A 19,752-nucleotide genomic window follows, 5' to 3' on the forward strand; every position below is an offset into this window, starting at 1 on the left:
CATCATATACCCGATAGGATTTATTAATTCTTTGTAATTATTATAGGAGTGCCTTTTCATAACTCCTGATAATAAGAAATCTCGACACACCAAAGTTATGTAATGGTACACGGCTACAGATTACTCATCTAGGACGAAATGTTATAAAAGCTATAATCATGACTGCAGTTTCCTTTAAAAGCAGCATTTGCAATAACAATAAATAAAGCTCAGGGGCGCAAACGCTGAAAGCTGCAGATGTAAATTTGGATAAAAACTGTTTTTCCCATGGACAATTATATGTAGCGTGCTCACGAGTCTTAAACCCAAAAGATCTTTACGTTCTGGGCAAGAAAGCAAAAACAAAAAACATCGTATATAAAAATATATTGCAGCAACCTATCTTCTTCTTAAAATGTATTAACCTAACCTAAACTATGACAATCACACTTAGTATGGCTTCATCCCATCTCGGCATAATTCAAACATAAGTACAAAAAAGCTCAGGTTTTTTTTATCCTACTATCCAAAAAAACTCTCTAATGTCGATGAAGTCGCACGTAAAAGCTAGTATAAAATATAATTTTCAGGTATAACTGAGCAAAACATATTGATCGAAACCGTTTATTGGCCAATGATGTATTATGTGCATTTAAATGTGGAATGTTTATTATAATAATTTATAACATAATACATATTTACACAAAACCGTTGAGGCTTATAAAAGGTTCTTAAAAATTCAGTCTTTTCCTCGACTTTTTCCGTTGTAAGCTTATAATCAATATAATTTCAATTTTCATTAAGCATATTCATTCATCTATTTCCCATACTTACTTACTTACATACTTAAGGTGCAGCCAAAGCTGTCCCCAATTTCGCGAGACAAGTTGGTTGGGGTCCCCATTTGCGTGCTCCACCCATTATTTTCAAACCAATATCATTTCATATTTTCTTCTTATTATCAGATCATAATAACAGTTTTTAAAGTTATACGCTGAGATTGGAAAAAAGGCTTTTCTATAGCCTAACGTGTTGTTTTCTGGCTTTCTTCACTTTCCTGCCTATCACGATTTCTAACTTTTCGGGCTTATTTTCCTTGTTTTTTTTTTTCAATTTGAACCAGCAAATTAATGTCGGGCGTTTTTCCAAAAATTTGTGAATGAGATAAAATGTTAATGATAACGAGTCAAAACTGAATTCTTCATTCGAAGATGATGAACTAAGTTTCACTGAAAGCTTTTATGGGAGTAATTTGATTTCGTGTAGTGAGAGTTTAAATGATATACACTGTTTTGTACTTTTTCGAATTATTATTTTATTTAATATTGAGTAATCATACCAAACTACTGCTTACACGTTGTTAATCTATTATTTTCTTAAATACATTTCTTTTTAAATACGTAAACCTAATTCATCACTATTAAAGAGTGGATAGTGCAGTGATATTGTAAACTGATGATTTTCCAGAACATTGAACGAGAATAATGTTCTTTTATCTTTGAAAACAAGGCATGTTCTTAAATGGCACATGTCTGTCAATAGCGTTTCAAAAGATTTAACTTTTTAATACAAACAATACAAGTCTTCAAACAAATCGAATGCAGATGTGCGAAACTTAATCACCATAAATTTAGCCGGTATGTAGCATGATCCACACAAAATATCAACAATCTTCAGTGAGTTAAAAATACATCTAAGAAATTGTAATGAGATAAAAATTCAACACCTGATGTTTATATGAAATAAGATGAAACGCTCAAGTACAAATATATGCCATGGTCTATAACTACTCCATCTTATGTACATGTATACAAACTTTTTAATATAGAAAAAGATTAAGGCAAAACATGCGTACGTAATTTTGTTTGGCCCATTTTTGATCGTAAAATTATTTGAATTTCCTTTCGTGACGTTGTTGATACCGTACATCCTGGGAAAGAAATTCAGATATTTATATGATGGAGTCATATAAAATTCAATAAAAGTCTGCCGAAGTAAACAGGTTATTGAAGAACATCACGCGTCTTTCGAAATACGAAAGAAAAATGAACATCAGCAGTAGTTTAGTTTGAAAAAATACCCCACGGTTTTGATGGACCAGATTTATTTCAGATGAAATTTCTTCTCTTTTTCGCCTATGTCACATTTCTTAATATTTTAAATATTCAAATACTTTCCTGCACTAAAAGTGTTAGGAATAAGTATTCCACTTCAATAAAAAATATACCTACACAAAAGTTTCTGTGTACAAATGTTTTAGTGGATATATCCAAAATCCAAGTTATTCTCATTAAAATTAAAAAAATTCAAATAATTATCTAAGTAAAAATAATTTTTAAAATAAAGCTAATATTAGTAACAATGTTAACCGTTAATCGAAATACATTGTATATTATCTTTTTGAATAATATTAATATTATAATACATTTAATTCAGCCAACAAGTATCACTTAATTTATTGTACGATTCCAACAGGAGGAGGCGGTTCAAAGTTTGCTGGTTCAGTCCAGTAGCGGATCCAGAGGGGGGATCGTAGGGGTCATGACCCTCACTGTGATATAATTTGTTTGTCTTTTTGTAGGAATTCCCTTCAATTCAAAACTAATCGTATTGAGTTAATGGATATAACCGCAATTATATTTTGAATTATTTATTTTTTGTATATGAAAACTAAATTGCGAAAATTCATCAAATTTTGACCAATGGACGATCCCGTGGGGGGGGGCCATATGAGCCATAAAGTTTATACAGTTAGGTTGTATAAGTAAAGATTAGGTAGTAGTTTAATGACATTAACCAAAAAGTGATTTTCTGTCAAAAACATTTAAAATTTCTGTAACTTAAATGAGGCTTTAAATTATTTTAATAAAATTTGTTTCCAAGAAAAAGAGCTCAAATTCAGGTTTTTAAGAAGAAACCTTAAATATGAGGTCTTCAATTTTATATTAAGTTGTCTTTAAATTCCTGAAACTAGCCTTCGATTGCATCTTATGTTTTGCATGCACTGTACATGAATAGTGAACATTTAAGTGATTGGTACTTGCCACACATAGGAATTATATATATGGCAACTATTGCATTCGTAGAAAATTTCGAATCAAACATGACATTAAAATGGTAGAAAACTCAAAAACTTTTAAGCCAATTAACTTAAGGCTTTTTTTTTCATTTTTTAATACTAAAAAACAGCAGTCCTCATACAAATTTTAAGTAACAGATTTGAATAATGTTGTCTTTCTTTATAAAACTTTTAAGATCGTAAAAAATTAAAGATATCTATATTTTGAAGTGAATTTTTAGATGTTCTAGAACTGAGATTTAAGCACGAACTTCAAGTATGTACATTTTCCGAAACCAGCAAAAGTGACACATTTGTTAAACTAATGGCTAATTGAAAACACAATGCACATTCATATCTATTAATATAAAAGCTTTGAATCTCTTGAGAACTGAAGTGAAAAGATATTCTGAAACGTGTGATTTGTGACTGCCACACAAAAGTTTCTTCCCAGCTTATTTGTTTACCTTAGTTTGTTCAGAGAAATTATATACTTAAATGCACTTATTTCCTTAAATTCAAGAGCCAAACATTTTTCTCTCTACAATTTAAAAGTTTTGTTGACTCCTTTAAGATTAAAATATTTTCAAACATCAGCTCCAATCTACGAGTAAGCAGACTGATAGCGAAAGTACTAATAGACTCCCGAAAATTGAGACCGAAAAAACTACAGATTCTTTCTCATTTTCTGGGTTTTGGAATTTTTGTAGCGTTTTTGGCAATAATATAAATGGCAACAAAAAAGAATATGTTCTTTTTGAAAGAAAGCAAAGTTCCAAACAGTTTCGTACATTTTTCCATGAAAGCAATAAAAACCCTCTAAACTATTGTGTTTTGCTCTTAAATATGGCATATTTAGAAAACTGTTAGAATCTTGGAATGCTTTTAAATGAAGAAAGTCTACTAAATTAAATAGCTAGACTATACCTTGCTGGACAATATAAATAAATTGGTTGGCGCTAAAGTCCGTTGTGAACCAGGGCCTAGTGACTTACAACTCTCAACCATTCCTGTGTGCGAGTACTGTTGTCAGGAATGGAAGGAACCTATAATTTTAGGCCGAATCCGAACGGTTAATTTGAGAAAGCACTTTTTCATGACAAGAGTTACTCTTGGAGAATTTGTCAATTCCTCGCAAGAGGCTGTACCCGCGAAAATTATTTTTTTTTATAAATTAAGGTGGCACAGGCAGGGATTGCACCCAAGACCCTTTGCATGATAGTCCAACGCTCTAACCATCATGTCACGGGTACTTCTACTGCTGGACAATAGCGTTCTAAAATAATTAAATAACTAAAGTTTTTACCTTACCCCTTGAAATGTGTACATTTAAGGTTAAGATGCACATTATGTTATTTAAATTTTGTAAGCCTCCTTTAAAGAACATTTTTAAGCGGTAAGTAAAAATTCGTCACCCACCCTGATAAAAGTCTGGATCCGCCCTTGGTTCAGTCCATCTTAGTTCAAAGCAAACGCAAGACGGGAAGCAAAACACTTTATCCAGTATTTACAAGATTTTCAGAATGCAATTTTTAGAACGTTTTTTCTTTCTGTTTTTTTAACAAATTTGTTTGAGTTTAAACTCAGATAGTTAACCTTTTATTTTATTATTTACATGCCCCATAAACTTTATTTTCCAATTAAAAAATCACTTAAGCATTTCAGATTTTAAACATAACACAGCGATAGATATGGTCTAGTTAAAGAAAGCTATTTTTTTTTTTAAATACTGTGTTTGGCTGTATTTTTCTTTATATCGAAGCTTTAAAGGAACACTGGATTGCTCCGTTATAGGGAAGTCTTAACTTCTCATAAGAAGTTATTGTAATGGGTTGGATTTTTGCAAACTCAAAATTTTGAAATTTCACGTAGTTTCGAGGTCCTTAGAGTCGTCCATAGCTCACGGACTAGTAGAGATGTCGACTTACAATAATCTTTGTTATACAGATAATAATGTAGAAAGATGCAGGGCTCTCAAGGAAATTGCGTAGCAGTTTCAAAATAATGAAATCTTTGGTTAACACTAAATATCTCACGAATAAATAATAAATTGTAAAGTGATACCAAACAAGCATATTATTTGAATAAAAAAAAATCCAATTAACGTTTTTTTATAAATAAAAAAAAAGCTATTTTATCTCCAAAAATGTTTTGTGCAACGAAAAATAATGTTTTTAACATGTGCTAAAATTTTGAGAAAAATCAAAAAGACAATTTAAAAAAAAAGCCTAAAAAAATGAGTAAGAATTTAAGAAAAATCGAATTCAGAGTTTTTTTTTACAAAAAAATTAAAATCTAAAAAATAATTAACAAAAGTAAATACAATTGATTTTCGACTTAAATATTTTTTTAAAAATTAAAAATATTGGTTTAAAATCCAACAGTCCGTTTTTTCATAAAAAAATAATATCTTTAAAAAACAGTACGAACATTTGGTAAAAATGATGTTCGATTCTGCATATCACGTGCACACTAGAAGGTATTGACTTCAAATAAATTTCATTAATAAGGAATACTGCTTAAATTGGTAAAAATTGGTTAACTACTAAAAAATCTTGTTAAAAAAAATAGATTTGAAATCAAAACTATATCAACTATTTTAACTTTTTCGAGAATTATTCAATTGATAATTTTTTAACAAAACACGAAAATCTAAAAACATTTTAAGCAAGACGAATCTACAGAAGGAATGGAAGTTATCGGTGTAGGTCACATCCCAGCCTCTTTTTTTTTAAATAGTTATATAGAAAATTTATTTTTTATTAACTCTGCAGGTATTTCATTACATTTGCGAAACCGTTATTACCGATTTTATCGTTGATAATGGAACTTAGTCTTCATCAATGTACCAAGCCTAGCTTTTATTTAAACTATTTTAAATTTCAAATTTGAAAATTGATTTCAGTCCAAAACAATTAATTCCTTATAAAGAGCATTTCGCTATAGAGAATTTAGTTTTAAAGAACATTATTGGTATGTCCTATTTCTTGAGGAAACAATCGCTTAAGACAATTACGGTATAAGGAAGTTCGTTATCAAGAAGTTTGACTGCATATAGCTTTTATGCTTAAAAGATTTCCCTTTATTATTTCACATTACTTTATAGATCAAATTAACATCATTTTGAACTCCTCACGTAATTAAGAATATTATGTTCATTATTCTCTACATAGATCATGAACAAAATGAATAAAACATTGATTCAGCATCTTTTTATCACACTCATAATCGAAATGAATGCGATTAAATTCTCTGTCCCCAAGAACAACTTGCATCTACTCCATCTGTTCTACATTTAATCAACACCATCATAATCAATGCCAATAATAATTACCACCGTATTTACCAAGCCAGTAAAAAACATTTTCCATTTTAATTCGAAGTGTTTGCCTTGCAATAAAACTTTTAATGATATATCATCATTAAAAATAACATTTATATCTGACCTTTCGGACTACACTTTGCGTATGCTGTGTCCACTATGATTGCCAGCAGCGAATATAACAGTGACACATCAATAGCACACCCCGGATTCTAATGGCTTATAGGATGTTTATTTCATTTGAGCCTGTTAATAAATGTTTATCCGGTAAACTTAATAACACTTTTGAAGTGTTAGCTTCAATATGTCATTGATTCAATTAAATTGCGAAAACCATTTCCTTCCATTTACAGTATAAGATACGATAATAAATAAGTCTTGAAGTATATCTCTTTAAAAATAATGTTTGCTCACGAAGAGCAATTACAGTGGCAAAGGACAAAGTCATTTCGGGCAAAAACGATTTGACTATGTTCGCATTCAACTGTGAAGTGACATCAATTAAATTATTAAGAATTTTCAGAATGCACAACAAATATTTTGGTTTGAATACAGAAGGCAAGGTATAATTTATTTCATGGCAATGACCCCTTTTTTCCTGATGATGTACCTATTTCGTGTCTTGCACAAGTACATGACATTCAGAATAAAAAATAAAATAAAATATAAAACTTTTGTAATTTTAAATGGAAAATCATTAAAAAAATTTAAAGTGGCGTATGATAAACATTTTTTGTTTTAAGTTTTCATCCCTGTGAAGGATATGCACAGGTATTAATTGGATTAGAATAAAATACATGGCTGAAGAATGCTGTAATATGGCTTATAAATATGAACTTATGTACTCATTGTAATTTGATTGGAATATAATTTCAAAAAATTTTGAATATTTGAGTAAATTATCTTTGTTTGGAGAAAAGAAGCCATTCATTTTATTTATTTTTAAGATTATTTCGAACTCGAGATTTTAATCTAATATGACATTACGATGGTAAAGAAGTAGTAAAAAGTGGGTCCCGCGATTCTGTTGGGTTTGTTTTGTCTGTCTGTCCACTCACAGTGCGGTATTTTGGTCGAAAACCTGGCCGCCAAAAATATTTGGACACACTTTTATAAGTTTTAATTTTTTAGGTACAGTAAAATCCACTTAAATGCTCATCCCGATTAGCCCAAAGAAAAAAAAATATTAAAAATCAAAATAAGTACGTACTACATTGCGCTATAATTTGTAAAGCTAATATTTTATTCTTTGTTTTGTTTTTTGAATTAAGTGGTTAAATTAAATAGTTTTTGAGAAATTAAATTTTAAAGTTGAAATTTAGAAAAAAAATCTTATTCGGTTTTTAATTTATTAAAAAAAAATGTGTTTATCAAGAACATTTTTCTGTCAATATTCAATGATCTGATATATTTTAGTCACATACAAAAAAACCTCATTCCGATAAACGTCATAGTTTATAAGAAATCAGAAAAAACTGAAAGATACTTTTTCCTAGAAAATTCCTTTTTTTCTTTTTTATGAGTGAAATTATCTTAATCATGGTATTCAACTTTCATTCCAAAATTGTATGTCACAGTATACAGGTAACCAAGCCTTAAATACCTGCGACCCTCTTAATCCAAAATACGAAGAATGCGAGATGTGGATTAGTTGTATATTTTATGAGTACAGGTCAATTATTGAATAAACAGATTAATCCTTTTTTGTTTTTCCTTAAGCAATTTTTGTTTTATAGCAAGTAATAAAAAATGACCAGGATTAATTTAATTTTATAGTTTTTATTTTATTATTAATTCTTTATCTTTTATCATTAACATCTTCATCATTGGTATTTGCAATTAAAAATTCGAGAGCCTCCTTTGAAAACGATTGTTTTTTTGTCTCGCTTGTGCTTAAACTACTGAGATAAGGGTCTGACGTCAACAAAGCCAGTTAAACACATCCTCGTTGCATGCAGCCCTGGAGAATTTTCGTGAAAAGTTTTACAGGTATGGGCGGAAATGCTTATTTCTAGCTTCAGCAGCTTCTTCGGACAATTGGCCGATTGGCAATAATGCATAGGATATGGCAATGGTAGAGTGGATTAAAATCTTGTTTAGCTTTACGAGTATATACCTAGGTATAGCACGGATATATATCTTTGTTTGCTGATGAATCACTTCGCATTGACTAGCAGTTAAATTAAATTCGACGAATATCCTCAAAGCGGTTTCAGGAGTGTGTTTCTCAGTTTTCAGGGTTTTACTTCCAATCGCAGCTGCTTTCTGGAACTTCATACAGTTTCAGTCGCAACCTCCATCACTTTTGCGAAGTCAGCATTTCCTACTGCTCGTTGACTCATCTGTGCTCCGCAGCGCATGTCAGTTCATCAAAAGGCTTTCTTTCGAAGTTCCTCTGTTTTTCGACGTTTTGTTCGGTCACTTAATTCCTCCAACTCTTTGCTTGGGTGTCCTTTAGACTTTCCGGGAAGTATGACAACAGGTAGTGTTACTTCTTCGCTAAGCCACTATTCATTCTTCAAGAAACGCTTTTCTGTGCAGTTGCAGAGTTGCCTTCTCCGTTTATAGTTTGCTTTGAACGCCTTGATAATTTTTGTAAGTTCATTTGTTTTCTCTGGGGGGCAGTTTGTGATATCCATACATTTGTTATTCAAATCTTTAAGTTTACTATCAAGTGTCAAGGAGTCTTTGTGAGCTTCCTCCTACCAACTCATGGAGCTGTTTCCTGGTCAAAGACAAGGGGGAATTAGAGTCATCTGGAAAAATATAAAAAATGTATAGTTATTGCCGCTTGAAAGGAGTTTTTTCCAAATGCTTTGTTTTTTCTTAGGTGAAAACCTGGGAATGGTTCTGAAATGCAGGATTGTTCTACATATTTTAATAAATATGATTTAAAATCATGAAAATGAAAATAAAAATAAACCAGCATAGGTGTTTATATATGCGTTTCGCCCCGATGTAATGGTTGGGATCATCAGAAAATAACCATTTCACCTTGTCTTGACGCATACCCAGAAATTAAATAATATATGTACATGAAAAACTTTGTTACGGGGTGTTGCCAATATTCAAAATCACTAATGTTTGGTAAAAACAACGGAAAAGGTGCAAATTGTGTGAGTACATTCTTTAACTCATCGATATGAAGAACTTAAGTGGAATATATACAAATTTCATTGCTTAAAATATTGTACATACCTTGATTTACGATATCCATATCAAATTTTTTCACAAAAGTCACTTTTAAGATAAAAAAAAAAACACTTAGAAAATACACGTTTTTTTAAATCGCAAACAAACTCGTGCTTAATCAAAAAGTGGAAGTTGCAACTGATGGTGTCGCGATCGGGGGTGACTAATTCATAGATCGACTTCACTAAACAGTAGCTTGGATATCTATCTGTAATGGAACACATGCTTAATACTGAGAGTGAAAGTTGACAAAATTGATTTATGGCCACGTTTCAGGTCAAAATACCACACTGTGCCACGCTCCTACAGCCTAAAGTCTAAACCATTGGGTCGATTGAGTTCAAACTTGGAAGTTAAGGTTTTGAGCAGATTCGCGTTAGGCGTTTCTTCATTTTTTTTTAAGATCAAAACTAACAGATTTTTTTGGTCAAAAAACGAAAATTCGAATTTTCGCAAAAACCAAAACCGATCGATTTTTTAAATTTTCTTTAAAATTTTATTTTTTAACGTGGCTTCTTTTAATAAGAAAAAAATATGTTTGTATTGCTCAGGAAAGGTACAGCTCATAGAACCGTTATTTTGTTTTAAAATTTTTCAATATTTTTTTTTTCGAATAAGCTCTTATATTGCGTTAGCAATATTTGATTATCAAAAGAGCATTTTTTGGTTGGATTTTTTAAAAAAAATTTGAATTTTTTTTTCAAAATTCTATATCTCATAAACAGGTCAACATTTTTTACGAAATTCAAATGTATATTAATAATCACTTAACAATTGCATTTTTAGAGCTAAATTGAAAAATGTTATATATACAAAATTAATAAAAAAAACTCTCAACGATTTTCAAACAACAATTTGAAAAATCAAGGAAGTTTTGAATTCTAAAATGGCATTTAAAATTTTGAAGACAAACTTATTTTTTAGGTAAAATTTTAAATCTTAAAATAGTTTTTTTAAAAATTATGTTAATTGTATTAAATGTAACCGCCTCCCAACTCCCCGGATCAAATCCTATGCATGAGCCCGAAAAAGCGAATTATTTTTCCAACATTTTAATATAATTCTTATCTTTTATCGAAATTAATGCATTTGGTATATATTTAGGTATTTTTATAATTATAACTTTAACTTTTTTAAATACCAAAGACGGCCGTGTAGCGCTACTGCATCGGATTAACGAATATGATATATTTAATCAACAATCTATTTTAAAGTGTCTATCAAGAAGTATTATCTTGGTACCTTTGCATATATGATTTAAAAATATTATTCTTTTACTTTCCTTCGCCTAAATAAAAGAATAAATACTTAGTACAAGTTATAGAAACGGGCCAGAAAGAGTATATGTATTTTCTATTAGAATCACATTTTCAACGTACACCTAAATATTGTTTTACGTACAACTTCTACAACTAATTGTTACTTCATAACTAAAATCCAGAACGCACAAGAGCCTGACTGTAAACAACACTTGATATGCAATGTTTTATAACTGTTCGTATGCCTGTTTTTTAAAACTTTAACGAACAAAATAAACTGAACGTAATAACTCCATGTTTGCGCTAAAAACTTGTAGGAAAGAAGGAATGTGATCGGATTGTATAGTAACTAACTCCTACCTACCAATAACATTCCTTCATTTTCATCATAAACATATCTTTATTTATCTATCTGCATAAAGCTGAGCATGCAAATGAACTATTCTTTATTCGTTTTGACACCTACCTAACTACACAACCAATAGGCACACATGTTCTTCATCTTTCTTATCTTCAGATAATTTATTTTCCATCCTAGTTCTTCCTATATGAAATTAAAATAAAGCTATCCAAAGGAAAGAGCTTGGAATGAACTACATAGTTGAATACACAAACTATTGTTTTTGTTAACTATGCTTACAAGTTTAGTATTTTTCATTTCCGGGATGAGTTGTCCAAGGATGAGTTGTGTCTTTGGATGAATCGCTCGTTTTTTTAACCAATCAAATGGCATTTATATCTTTGAAAACAAACTTATTTTACAGGTATATTTTAAAATCTTATATAAGTACTTTTTTAACAGACTTTTTCCATACAGGAGCAAGTTCGTGCGACCCAGTCGTGCATTTAATTTCTTGCAGCATATGTTTTTGGTTTTGCAATTTATCACTGCTTTATTTTGTATGCACCCAGTTATAATTTAAGACCCATATGTAATTTTTGAAATAACTTGTTTCTGTATTTTTTTGTCCAGTTCAATTATTAATCGTTAAGTCTAATGGATTTAACCCTCATACAAAATTAGTTAAGTTTGGAAATTTACTTTATAAGCCATTTACTTTTAAAATAACTATGAAGTACTGAAATCTTCAGTTGTAACTTGTAAGACACTCTTCTTTGATAAGCATGAGAATAATATGATCAAGTCTCACTATTTAATTTTGGGGATCCTTGATCCATGACATGAATAAATATAAAATAAAGACTTAGCCAAACTACTATTCCAATTTAATATGTACAGATGACATTCTACTCGTTACGTATACAAAATTATGTAAGCATAAATGAAAAATATACATTATGTGTGTATAATATAATAAATATTGAAATCTATTTATTTTTCTGAACTGCTGTTGATATTGTAGTTGAAAACAGAAAATGTCAATTTATAGACTCTTATTGGCACATGTACACAAATATTGAATAAAAATCTAAAATCAAATCAATAAATATTCCACCATTCAAATGCAAGTTATCCTGATCCTGGGCTTGGCTGCGATGGGGATTGTTTTGAAGTCTATTTTCAACAAATACTTATTTACTATATACGCATGTCCTTGTAAAAAAAAACTAAATTGTTTGTATTCTTGTTCACTTTCATTGAATAGATATAGATATAGTATGAATCAACACAACATGGTTTTTTACAGGGTGTCTTACTGTATTCTTAACAGAAAAAATATGGTTTACTAAGGTAATGTAATTCCGAAAAACTAAAAAGGGTAATTTTCTGGTTTACTTTTCAATCTATAATGGGGTATATTCATAGAGAATTGCTAAATACGTGATTTCTTGATCTATAGTTTAAGGCTTGCTCTTATTCATAGTCAATTTTCCTGATGTGTTTAGTAAAACACCAGTTTAAGGCTGTACAATTATACTACAAATGACAGGTCAAAGCAAAAAAATACTGTTATATTTTCAAACTTGTTTTTTTTTTGTGCTGTCATTTCTCAAAGTGGATATACGTGTATAATATAATAATAATATTTAAAAAATGTGACTGTTTCTTTATCCAAACGATATTATTTATAAAAATTCTTGTTGCTTAATTCAAATGAATTGAACAGCATTTTGGATATTTTTCTTTTTCTATTGCAGTCCACCAAAAAACTTAAACTCCTCTAAGAAATCTATATTTTCTTCAATTGCGGTATCAATCGACATTTTTATTTGATATTTGATTTAATTTCAGCTTTTCAATTCATAAACAAAAATCAAATATGACATTTGGCTGTGATAATAACTTTCCTAAATTAGTGTCCATGTTGACAAATTTAGACCCATTTAGATTTGTATATTGTCTAAACAAGATATAGTAATAATTTTGTCTGTAAAAACAGCCTTTTCTATGAGGATAATGGTAATGTAAGGTTCGTTCGAACTTCTATATCACTCCTTTTTTCAGAAAAAAACCCACAGGAAAATCAGTGGGGAGGACTGTGGGACACCCTGTTTGCATTTATAAAAACATAAATGTGAATCCAAAAAAACATTCATAGATATATACATTGTTCGCAAGTGTGTAAAGTATAAGATATTCCAACATCTACACGACATGAAGTTACAGATAGGATCTCGTCATTATATGTGAACAAACAACGACAAATGTCCTAGCAGCTTCTCGTTTTGCTATTCTTCGTCCTTTCCGTCCGTCGCATGCGTCGCTCTTAAGAATGCTGCCTTATGGGTGATAGCTGTCTTATTAAATTGACAGCGATTGTGGTAGACCGACAAGCACATGTTTCAAAGGATTTCTAAAAAGTCCGGTTATATCGTCACATTAAGAAAACTGGTGAAATTGAAAACACCATAACACTATAATTTGTAACAACTTTTAATAATCGATAAAGTTGACTTTCAGAAAAAAGACTATCATTTATTTTCGTCATTTAAAATCCAAAATCTTGATCTTTCTTTTTAATTTGTAAGACTTACCCACATTTTCGATTGGGCCTTATCCCTTACTATCAAGGGGAAGTAAGGCCACCAACCCTTTTTTTAAATTCTGTTTATTAAGAAATACTCTGATTGTTGCTTTTTGAGTTATTAGTCATTAAAAATTCTTAGTGAGTAGGACTGTAGTCGCAGAGGTCTCAATACCTGGCTGTGGTATTAAAAGGTTTTTTTTTTCACGGAAGTGAGTTGACAGTGAGTAATTTTTTTCATGAAAAATATTTCGGAATATAAATTGTAGGTTCCCTTCATTCCTGACATGGCTTGCACAAGAATGCTCTAGAGTTGCAAGTCCCTTGTCCGTCTTTTTCTAAGAATTTATTTATTTATTTTAAATCTTTAAACTGTAACGCCACACAGTTTTCTAAAATTTATTTGAACGATTTAGGGAATGATATCTAGAAAAATATATGTATCGTGCAGCAGTTATACAAAACATGTTTTAATTAGAGGATAACATTTACGCGTAATTATTCTAGTTCCTAAAAATTTTCCACCAATAAATATTGTATGCAGTTCCGTTGCATAATTTTTTGTAGGAAACAGTAAGTCTTACATCAAAAATTCTCAGAAACTGTCTTTTTAATTCAATAAAATTAAATAAAATATCATCAATACATTAAAAAGCATAATTTTAACCACAACTATGTATAAGGATCGAGTTTTTAGGAATCCATTATTTATAACTTTACAAAAGTAAGTAAGGAAAAAATGGAATAAAAATAACAATGATTGTTAAATATTAAATATGTCTTAATTTAGCACTATTTTATGATTATAAGAAATAACAGGTAAAACAGTAAGAAATGTTGATCAAAGAGACCGAGCACAGCATTCAGAGACGTTTCATTTTCGCGCTTCATATTGACGCCCTAAAACTACAAATTAGTTGGAAAAAAGCTAAGTTTAACTATTATAAAATTATTAAATTGTATGAAATGTAGTTTAAGTTTGTGTAGGTATTACATTTTTGATTAAAACTGTAATCGATACACTCAAAATCTGTTTTTCGCGATACAAATAAAAGTCTTATAATTCTTATTGTGCAAAGAATAATACTTTTATAAAATTAAATCTTTGTATAATGATCTGAATTAACAAAACTGATGCAATAAGCTGTATTCTACTCAAGAAATCTTTTCACATCATAATTATACAAATAAAATTAATTGTTAACATAGAACGCGTTTCTATACTTGATCTTGGAGAGAATGCAATAATCTATTCTAGTCTTAAATAAGAACATACAAAAAAACAACGGAAGTGTTGTTGTTTTAAAATAAACCGGATCATGTTATTGAACTTGATGGGGGGGTTTCCACGATGAGACATAAGACAGTTTAAATAAATCTCGAGTCTATAAAAAGCTGTTTCAATCTCATTTATTTTTCAGTTTAAATTCTAAAATGCTATCAATAATCTGTTTCGCGCTGTGTATTACGTTTGCTTTAACTACGTCTTCTCCGTCCCCGCCTATAATAGTTTCTACTTCATTGGGTGATATAAGTGGTGTTGAACTAACTTCTCGTTTAGGAGAAAGTTTTAAAGCTTTTCTAGGCATCCGATATGCTCAAAACCCTGTCGGTGAATTACGATTTACTAACCCAAAACCAGTGGAGCCATGGAAACCAGAGTTATTCAATGCAACAATAGACGGACCGAGATGCCCTCAAAGTCCATTGAATTCACCAGATAATTCTGAAGATTGCTTACGACTGAATGTGTACTCAAAGGATCTCAACCAAAACAAATCGAGTCCAGTTATTGTTTTTATACATCCTGGAGGATTCTATGGATCTTCTGGACGAATAGTAAGTGCTGGACCTCAACTTCTCATGGATCGGAATGTTGTATTAGTAACAATAAACTACCGGTTAGGCACGCTTGGTTTCCTTGCAACTGGTACTGCTGACGCACCTGGAAATGCAGGACTAAAAGATCAGGTATTCGCTCTGAGATGGGTTCGGGATCATATTCACAATTTCGGTGGCAATCCGAATTCAGTAACATTGCTAGGTTACAGTGCTGGGAGTCGAAGTACTGGCTTACACATGGTTTCACCAATGTCAAGAGGTTTATTTCACAGAGCCATTGCAATGAGCGGTTCACCGATCCAATTAGTAAAATACACCGACGATCAGTTGAATCTAGTAAGGAAGCAGGCAAAGTTGCTGAAGTGTCCAAGCGATAGCACAAAAGATATAATAAAGTGTCTCAAAGAGGTATTTACGAGCAGAGTAAAAAATCTTTTCAATAGTTTGAGTTCAATTATTTCTTAGGCACCATTTGAAGATTTTGTTAAAACCTTTGACAATATGTTTGAAATTGGATACCACCCCATGTTGAATTGGAGCCCAGTCATCGAAAAGGATTTTGGTCAAGAGAGATTTTTAACCGAAGATCCACTAACATCATTTGAAAAGGGGAACTTCCAAAAAACACCAATGATTATTGGAAGGACAAAGGATGAATTTGCTCGGATAGCTTACTGTAAGTGTACAGTGCAGTCAGTAGTCATTTAATTTGTTTAATTCATTTTGCCTTCGTTTTTTTTTAAGATAACTTGCAAAATGAAAATATTACTGAACAAATGAACAAACATTGGAATGAAATTGCACCCATTATGCTTAATTATGATAGAAACTCTAGCGCTTCTAAGGAAATAAGTACACTTCTAAGAGTTGCTTATCAAGTTGATAACAAAGTTATTGCAAATTCTACTCCATTTGAACCGTTTGAAAAGGTAATTACAACCAAAAACTCCAAGAAATGTTTTCCAATGATTTATTCTCTGCAGCTTTTGAGCGATGCTATCATCGGCTTTCCAGTTTATAGACTCGTGAACCTTCTAGAAAAACACATTCCAGTTTATTACTACTGTTTTACATACAAAGGACGTTATAGCGATTTCAAATACCCGGGAGACTCTGCATATGGTAATATATATGCACCAACAAAGCAAACAAATATTTTAATTTCTTATTTCTAATTATAGGTGCGGTTCATCACGACGATTTGCTTTATCTTCTCCACATACCGCGGATAGCACCGCTTTTTTCAAAAACAGACCCTGAAAATAAAATTGTTGAAAGGATTACTAGAATGTGGACACAATTTGCTGAGACTGGGTAAGTACTTATTTATGGAATTAGTTTCACACAGTTTTCCAATGCTTTTTTTCAGAAATCCAAACAATTCCAAAGACGAATATCTCAAAAACTTAAACTGGAAGCCCTATAATATAGAAAGTGAAAATTATTTAGATATAGGAGATGAGCTTTTAATGGACGAACAATTGTTTGTAAGACGCTTAGCAACTTGGGAAATTATTTTAGGAGAAATATCATAGACAAAAATATAGAAATAAAGTAAATGAAAAAGTTGTGTAAAAATCACGGGTGCAATTTCTATTTATTTTTAAGTCAACTAACAAGACAACAAATAAAGTGTTTCTTATCGGAGCGATAACTAATGGAAGAAATTCAAACACTATTAAATAATAACAATCTGTGTACTAAAAGTAAGCTCAATAAATCAGAAGCGTCTATTCTATTAAAAGAGGCGTCCGAATAAATGAGACTATTTTATATGAAAATTCCATTCTATGATACCCGTCCGTTTATTCAAGGTGTCCGGTTTGTAGTACAGAGTATATTCTATATACTGTACTTCGTTAAAAAAAAGCACATTATAAGACTAAACGACTAAAAAATTCACCAATTTGTAAAAAGACTATTTCAAAATTTTATAATTCAATGAATTGGAAATCCAGACACAAAAGTAAACTTAAACGGAAAAAGGAGTGTGTCCTTGATAATAATAATAATTGCTTACAAACTGCTGTTTTAATCGAATTATATATTATTTTATGCTATATTGAAAGTACAACACCCGTAAAAATGTTACTCATAATTTTAACCCATTATGAGTAAAATATAATACATTATTAATTAATAAAGTGACCGCACAACACAGTGCAAATCTACAACATCCAGACATAACTTAAATTAACATTTTTGAACACTATAAACGCCCCTGAAAACGCTATCAATAAATAAATTATTCATGTAATTTAAACAATTTACGACTTCGAAATGCATTCGGTTCAAATCAAAAAATACATTAATACGAAAATTCCCACACATCATTCCAGTTAAGTGGCAATTAATTTAGTTTATCCAGCCTGACATGATGGTGCATTATTTTAAGTGTAAACAATATTGTTCGTTATTGAGAGTTCAACTATTAGACTGAAATACATTTTATATATCAACAATAGAAATACTCATGTTATAAATATTAAGATATTATATTGAGATTGCCTCGATTATTATTGTAATAATATTAACAAGATCGCAAATTTGCTTCTCGCTGGAAAGATTTTGAATATTTATTTTGTTTGAAATTACGTCGATTACAAGTATTCTTAGTATTGTGATGTTTTAAATTAAGTTAGCTAATTAAATTAAGTGTTTTCTTATTACTAAAACAGAAAATACTGTTGTTGATTTTTATCCTTTTCAGCTAGACGAAGAAGGAGTTTAGAACTATGCACACATGTGTATATAGCATAGACTTGATTTATTGAATATAACATGTTATACAAACTTTTATTTTCCCAACTGCTTGCGTCGACTATAGCAAACATAGCAGTGGTTACGTTTGGAAACAATTTTTGTAGTACGATTTAATAATTTCAATTGGATTGCAAAGCGATCCATCAATTATGGTAAACAGCAAACATTCAGCTTTAAGAATTAACTCTGCAAAATCTAAGATATTGATATTCCGGAACCGAACTCGATCTGACAGGATTTAAAAATTAGATGGCACCAGCATTGAAGTTTTCAATCAGTTTACTTAATTTTGTATAGAAAACTTGAAGCCTAACGTTGACCTTTTAACCAAAGTTATAAAACAGAACTGATAACAACTTAAAAATAAAAAGAGGCTGGGATGCGATCCACACTGATAACTTCCCATCCCGTCTGTTTATTTGTCTTGCTTAAAAGTTTGTAGGTTTTCATGTTGGGTTTAAAAAGTTGTTAGTTGAATTATTCTTACAAATTTTAAAATTACCAACAATATTTTTCATACAAAGAAATAGTTTAGTTTCAAAATCTAGTCGCGATTTTTAGTCGAAAACAAGTTTTTACCAATTTTAGTAGCGTTTCTTAAAATTTTGCAAACTTTTTCAATGAAATTAATTTGAGAGATATCATAAATCGAACATACATTTTTACCAAATTTGCGTACAATACTTATAAATTTTATTTTTTTATTAAAAAAACGGACTGTTGGACTTTTATAAAAAAAAAAACTACTGAATTTCGAAAATAATATTTTCTATGAAATCAAAACTTTACTAAATGTTGACAACAATATTTTTTAAAAGATAAAAGTAGTCTAAAGCCAATATCTCCAGGTTTTGAAAAGATATTTGAGTCGAAATTCAATTTTTCCAACTTTGAGTAATGTTTTTTTTTTAGGTTTTATTTCTTATAAAAAAACTGTCTATTTTAATTTTCTCAAAATCATACCAAATGTTAAAAACGTTATTTTTTTGTTGCACAAAATTGCTTTGGAGATATAATCATGTTGTATTCGTAAAATTTTCAAGCTGAACATTTTTTTTTTCAGTTTTTTTGATATATAAATCCGTTATTTAATTTTTTTTCACAAATATACTTGATTTGCATCACGTTACAATGTATTATAGAAAATTTAACTCAAGTCTCTGGCGTTTTTGGTTCATGAGATATTTAAGGTTAACCAAAATTTTCACTTTTTTTAAACTACTATGGTAAAAAAACCGCCCTTGCAATTTTCTTGAGAGCCCTTTCTGCATCTTTCTGCCTTATTATCTGTATAAAAAAATTTATTTGAAGTCGATATCTCTTCTGTTTCTTGAGCTATGAACGACGAAAAAACTTCGCGAACGTACGGACATACGGACGTACGAACGTACGTAAACACGCACGCATAGA

At 30.4% G+C, this 19,752-nt stretch overlaps 2 protein-coding genes across 5 annotated transcripts in view; one reads left to right on the forward strand and one right to left on the reverse strand.

The window, feature by feature from the left end:
- LOC129949023 (diacylglycerol kinase 1) overlaps positions 1-19,752 on the reverse strand; it is a 140,498-nt gene that overhangs the window by 112,499 nt on the left and 8,247 nt on the right. The window lies entirely within an intron of this gene.
- On the forward strand, positions 15,155-17,160 carry LOC129949024 (juvenile hormone esterase-like). The gene is made up of 6 exons (XM_056060219.1): positions 15,155-15,987; positions 16,045-16,255; positions 16,324-16,508; positions 16,563-16,701; positions 16,761-16,893; positions 16,949-17,160. The coding sequence occupies exons 1-6, from the start codon at positions 15,172-15,174 to the stop codon at positions 17,112-17,114; spliced, it is 1,650 nt and encodes a 549-aa protein (XP_055916194.1). The 5' UTR covers positions 15,155-15,171; the 3' UTR covers positions 17,115-17,160.

This window comes from Eupeodes corollae, chromosome 3 (genome assembly GCF_945859685.1).
Source record: "Eupeodes corollae chromosome 3, idEupCoro1.1, whole genome shotgun sequence".
In the NCBI taxonomy this organism is placed as follows: domain Eukaryota; kingdom Metazoa; phylum Arthropoda; class Insecta; order Diptera; family Syrphidae; genus Eupeodes; species Eupeodes corollae.

Coding starts and splice junctions, on each gene's coding strand:
- LOC129949024 (XM_056060219.1), top strand. CDS start 15,172: ATGCTATCAATAATCTGTTTCGCGCTGTGTATTACGTTTGCTTTAACT. Junction 16,256..16,323: donor ATTTGCTCGGATAGCTTACT/GTAAGTGTACAG, acceptor TTTTTTTTTAAG/ATAACTTGCAAAATGAAAAT. Junction 16,509..16,562: donor CATTTGAACCGTTTGAAAAG/GTAATTACAACC, acceptor TATTCTCTGCAG/CTTTTGAGCGATGCTATCAT.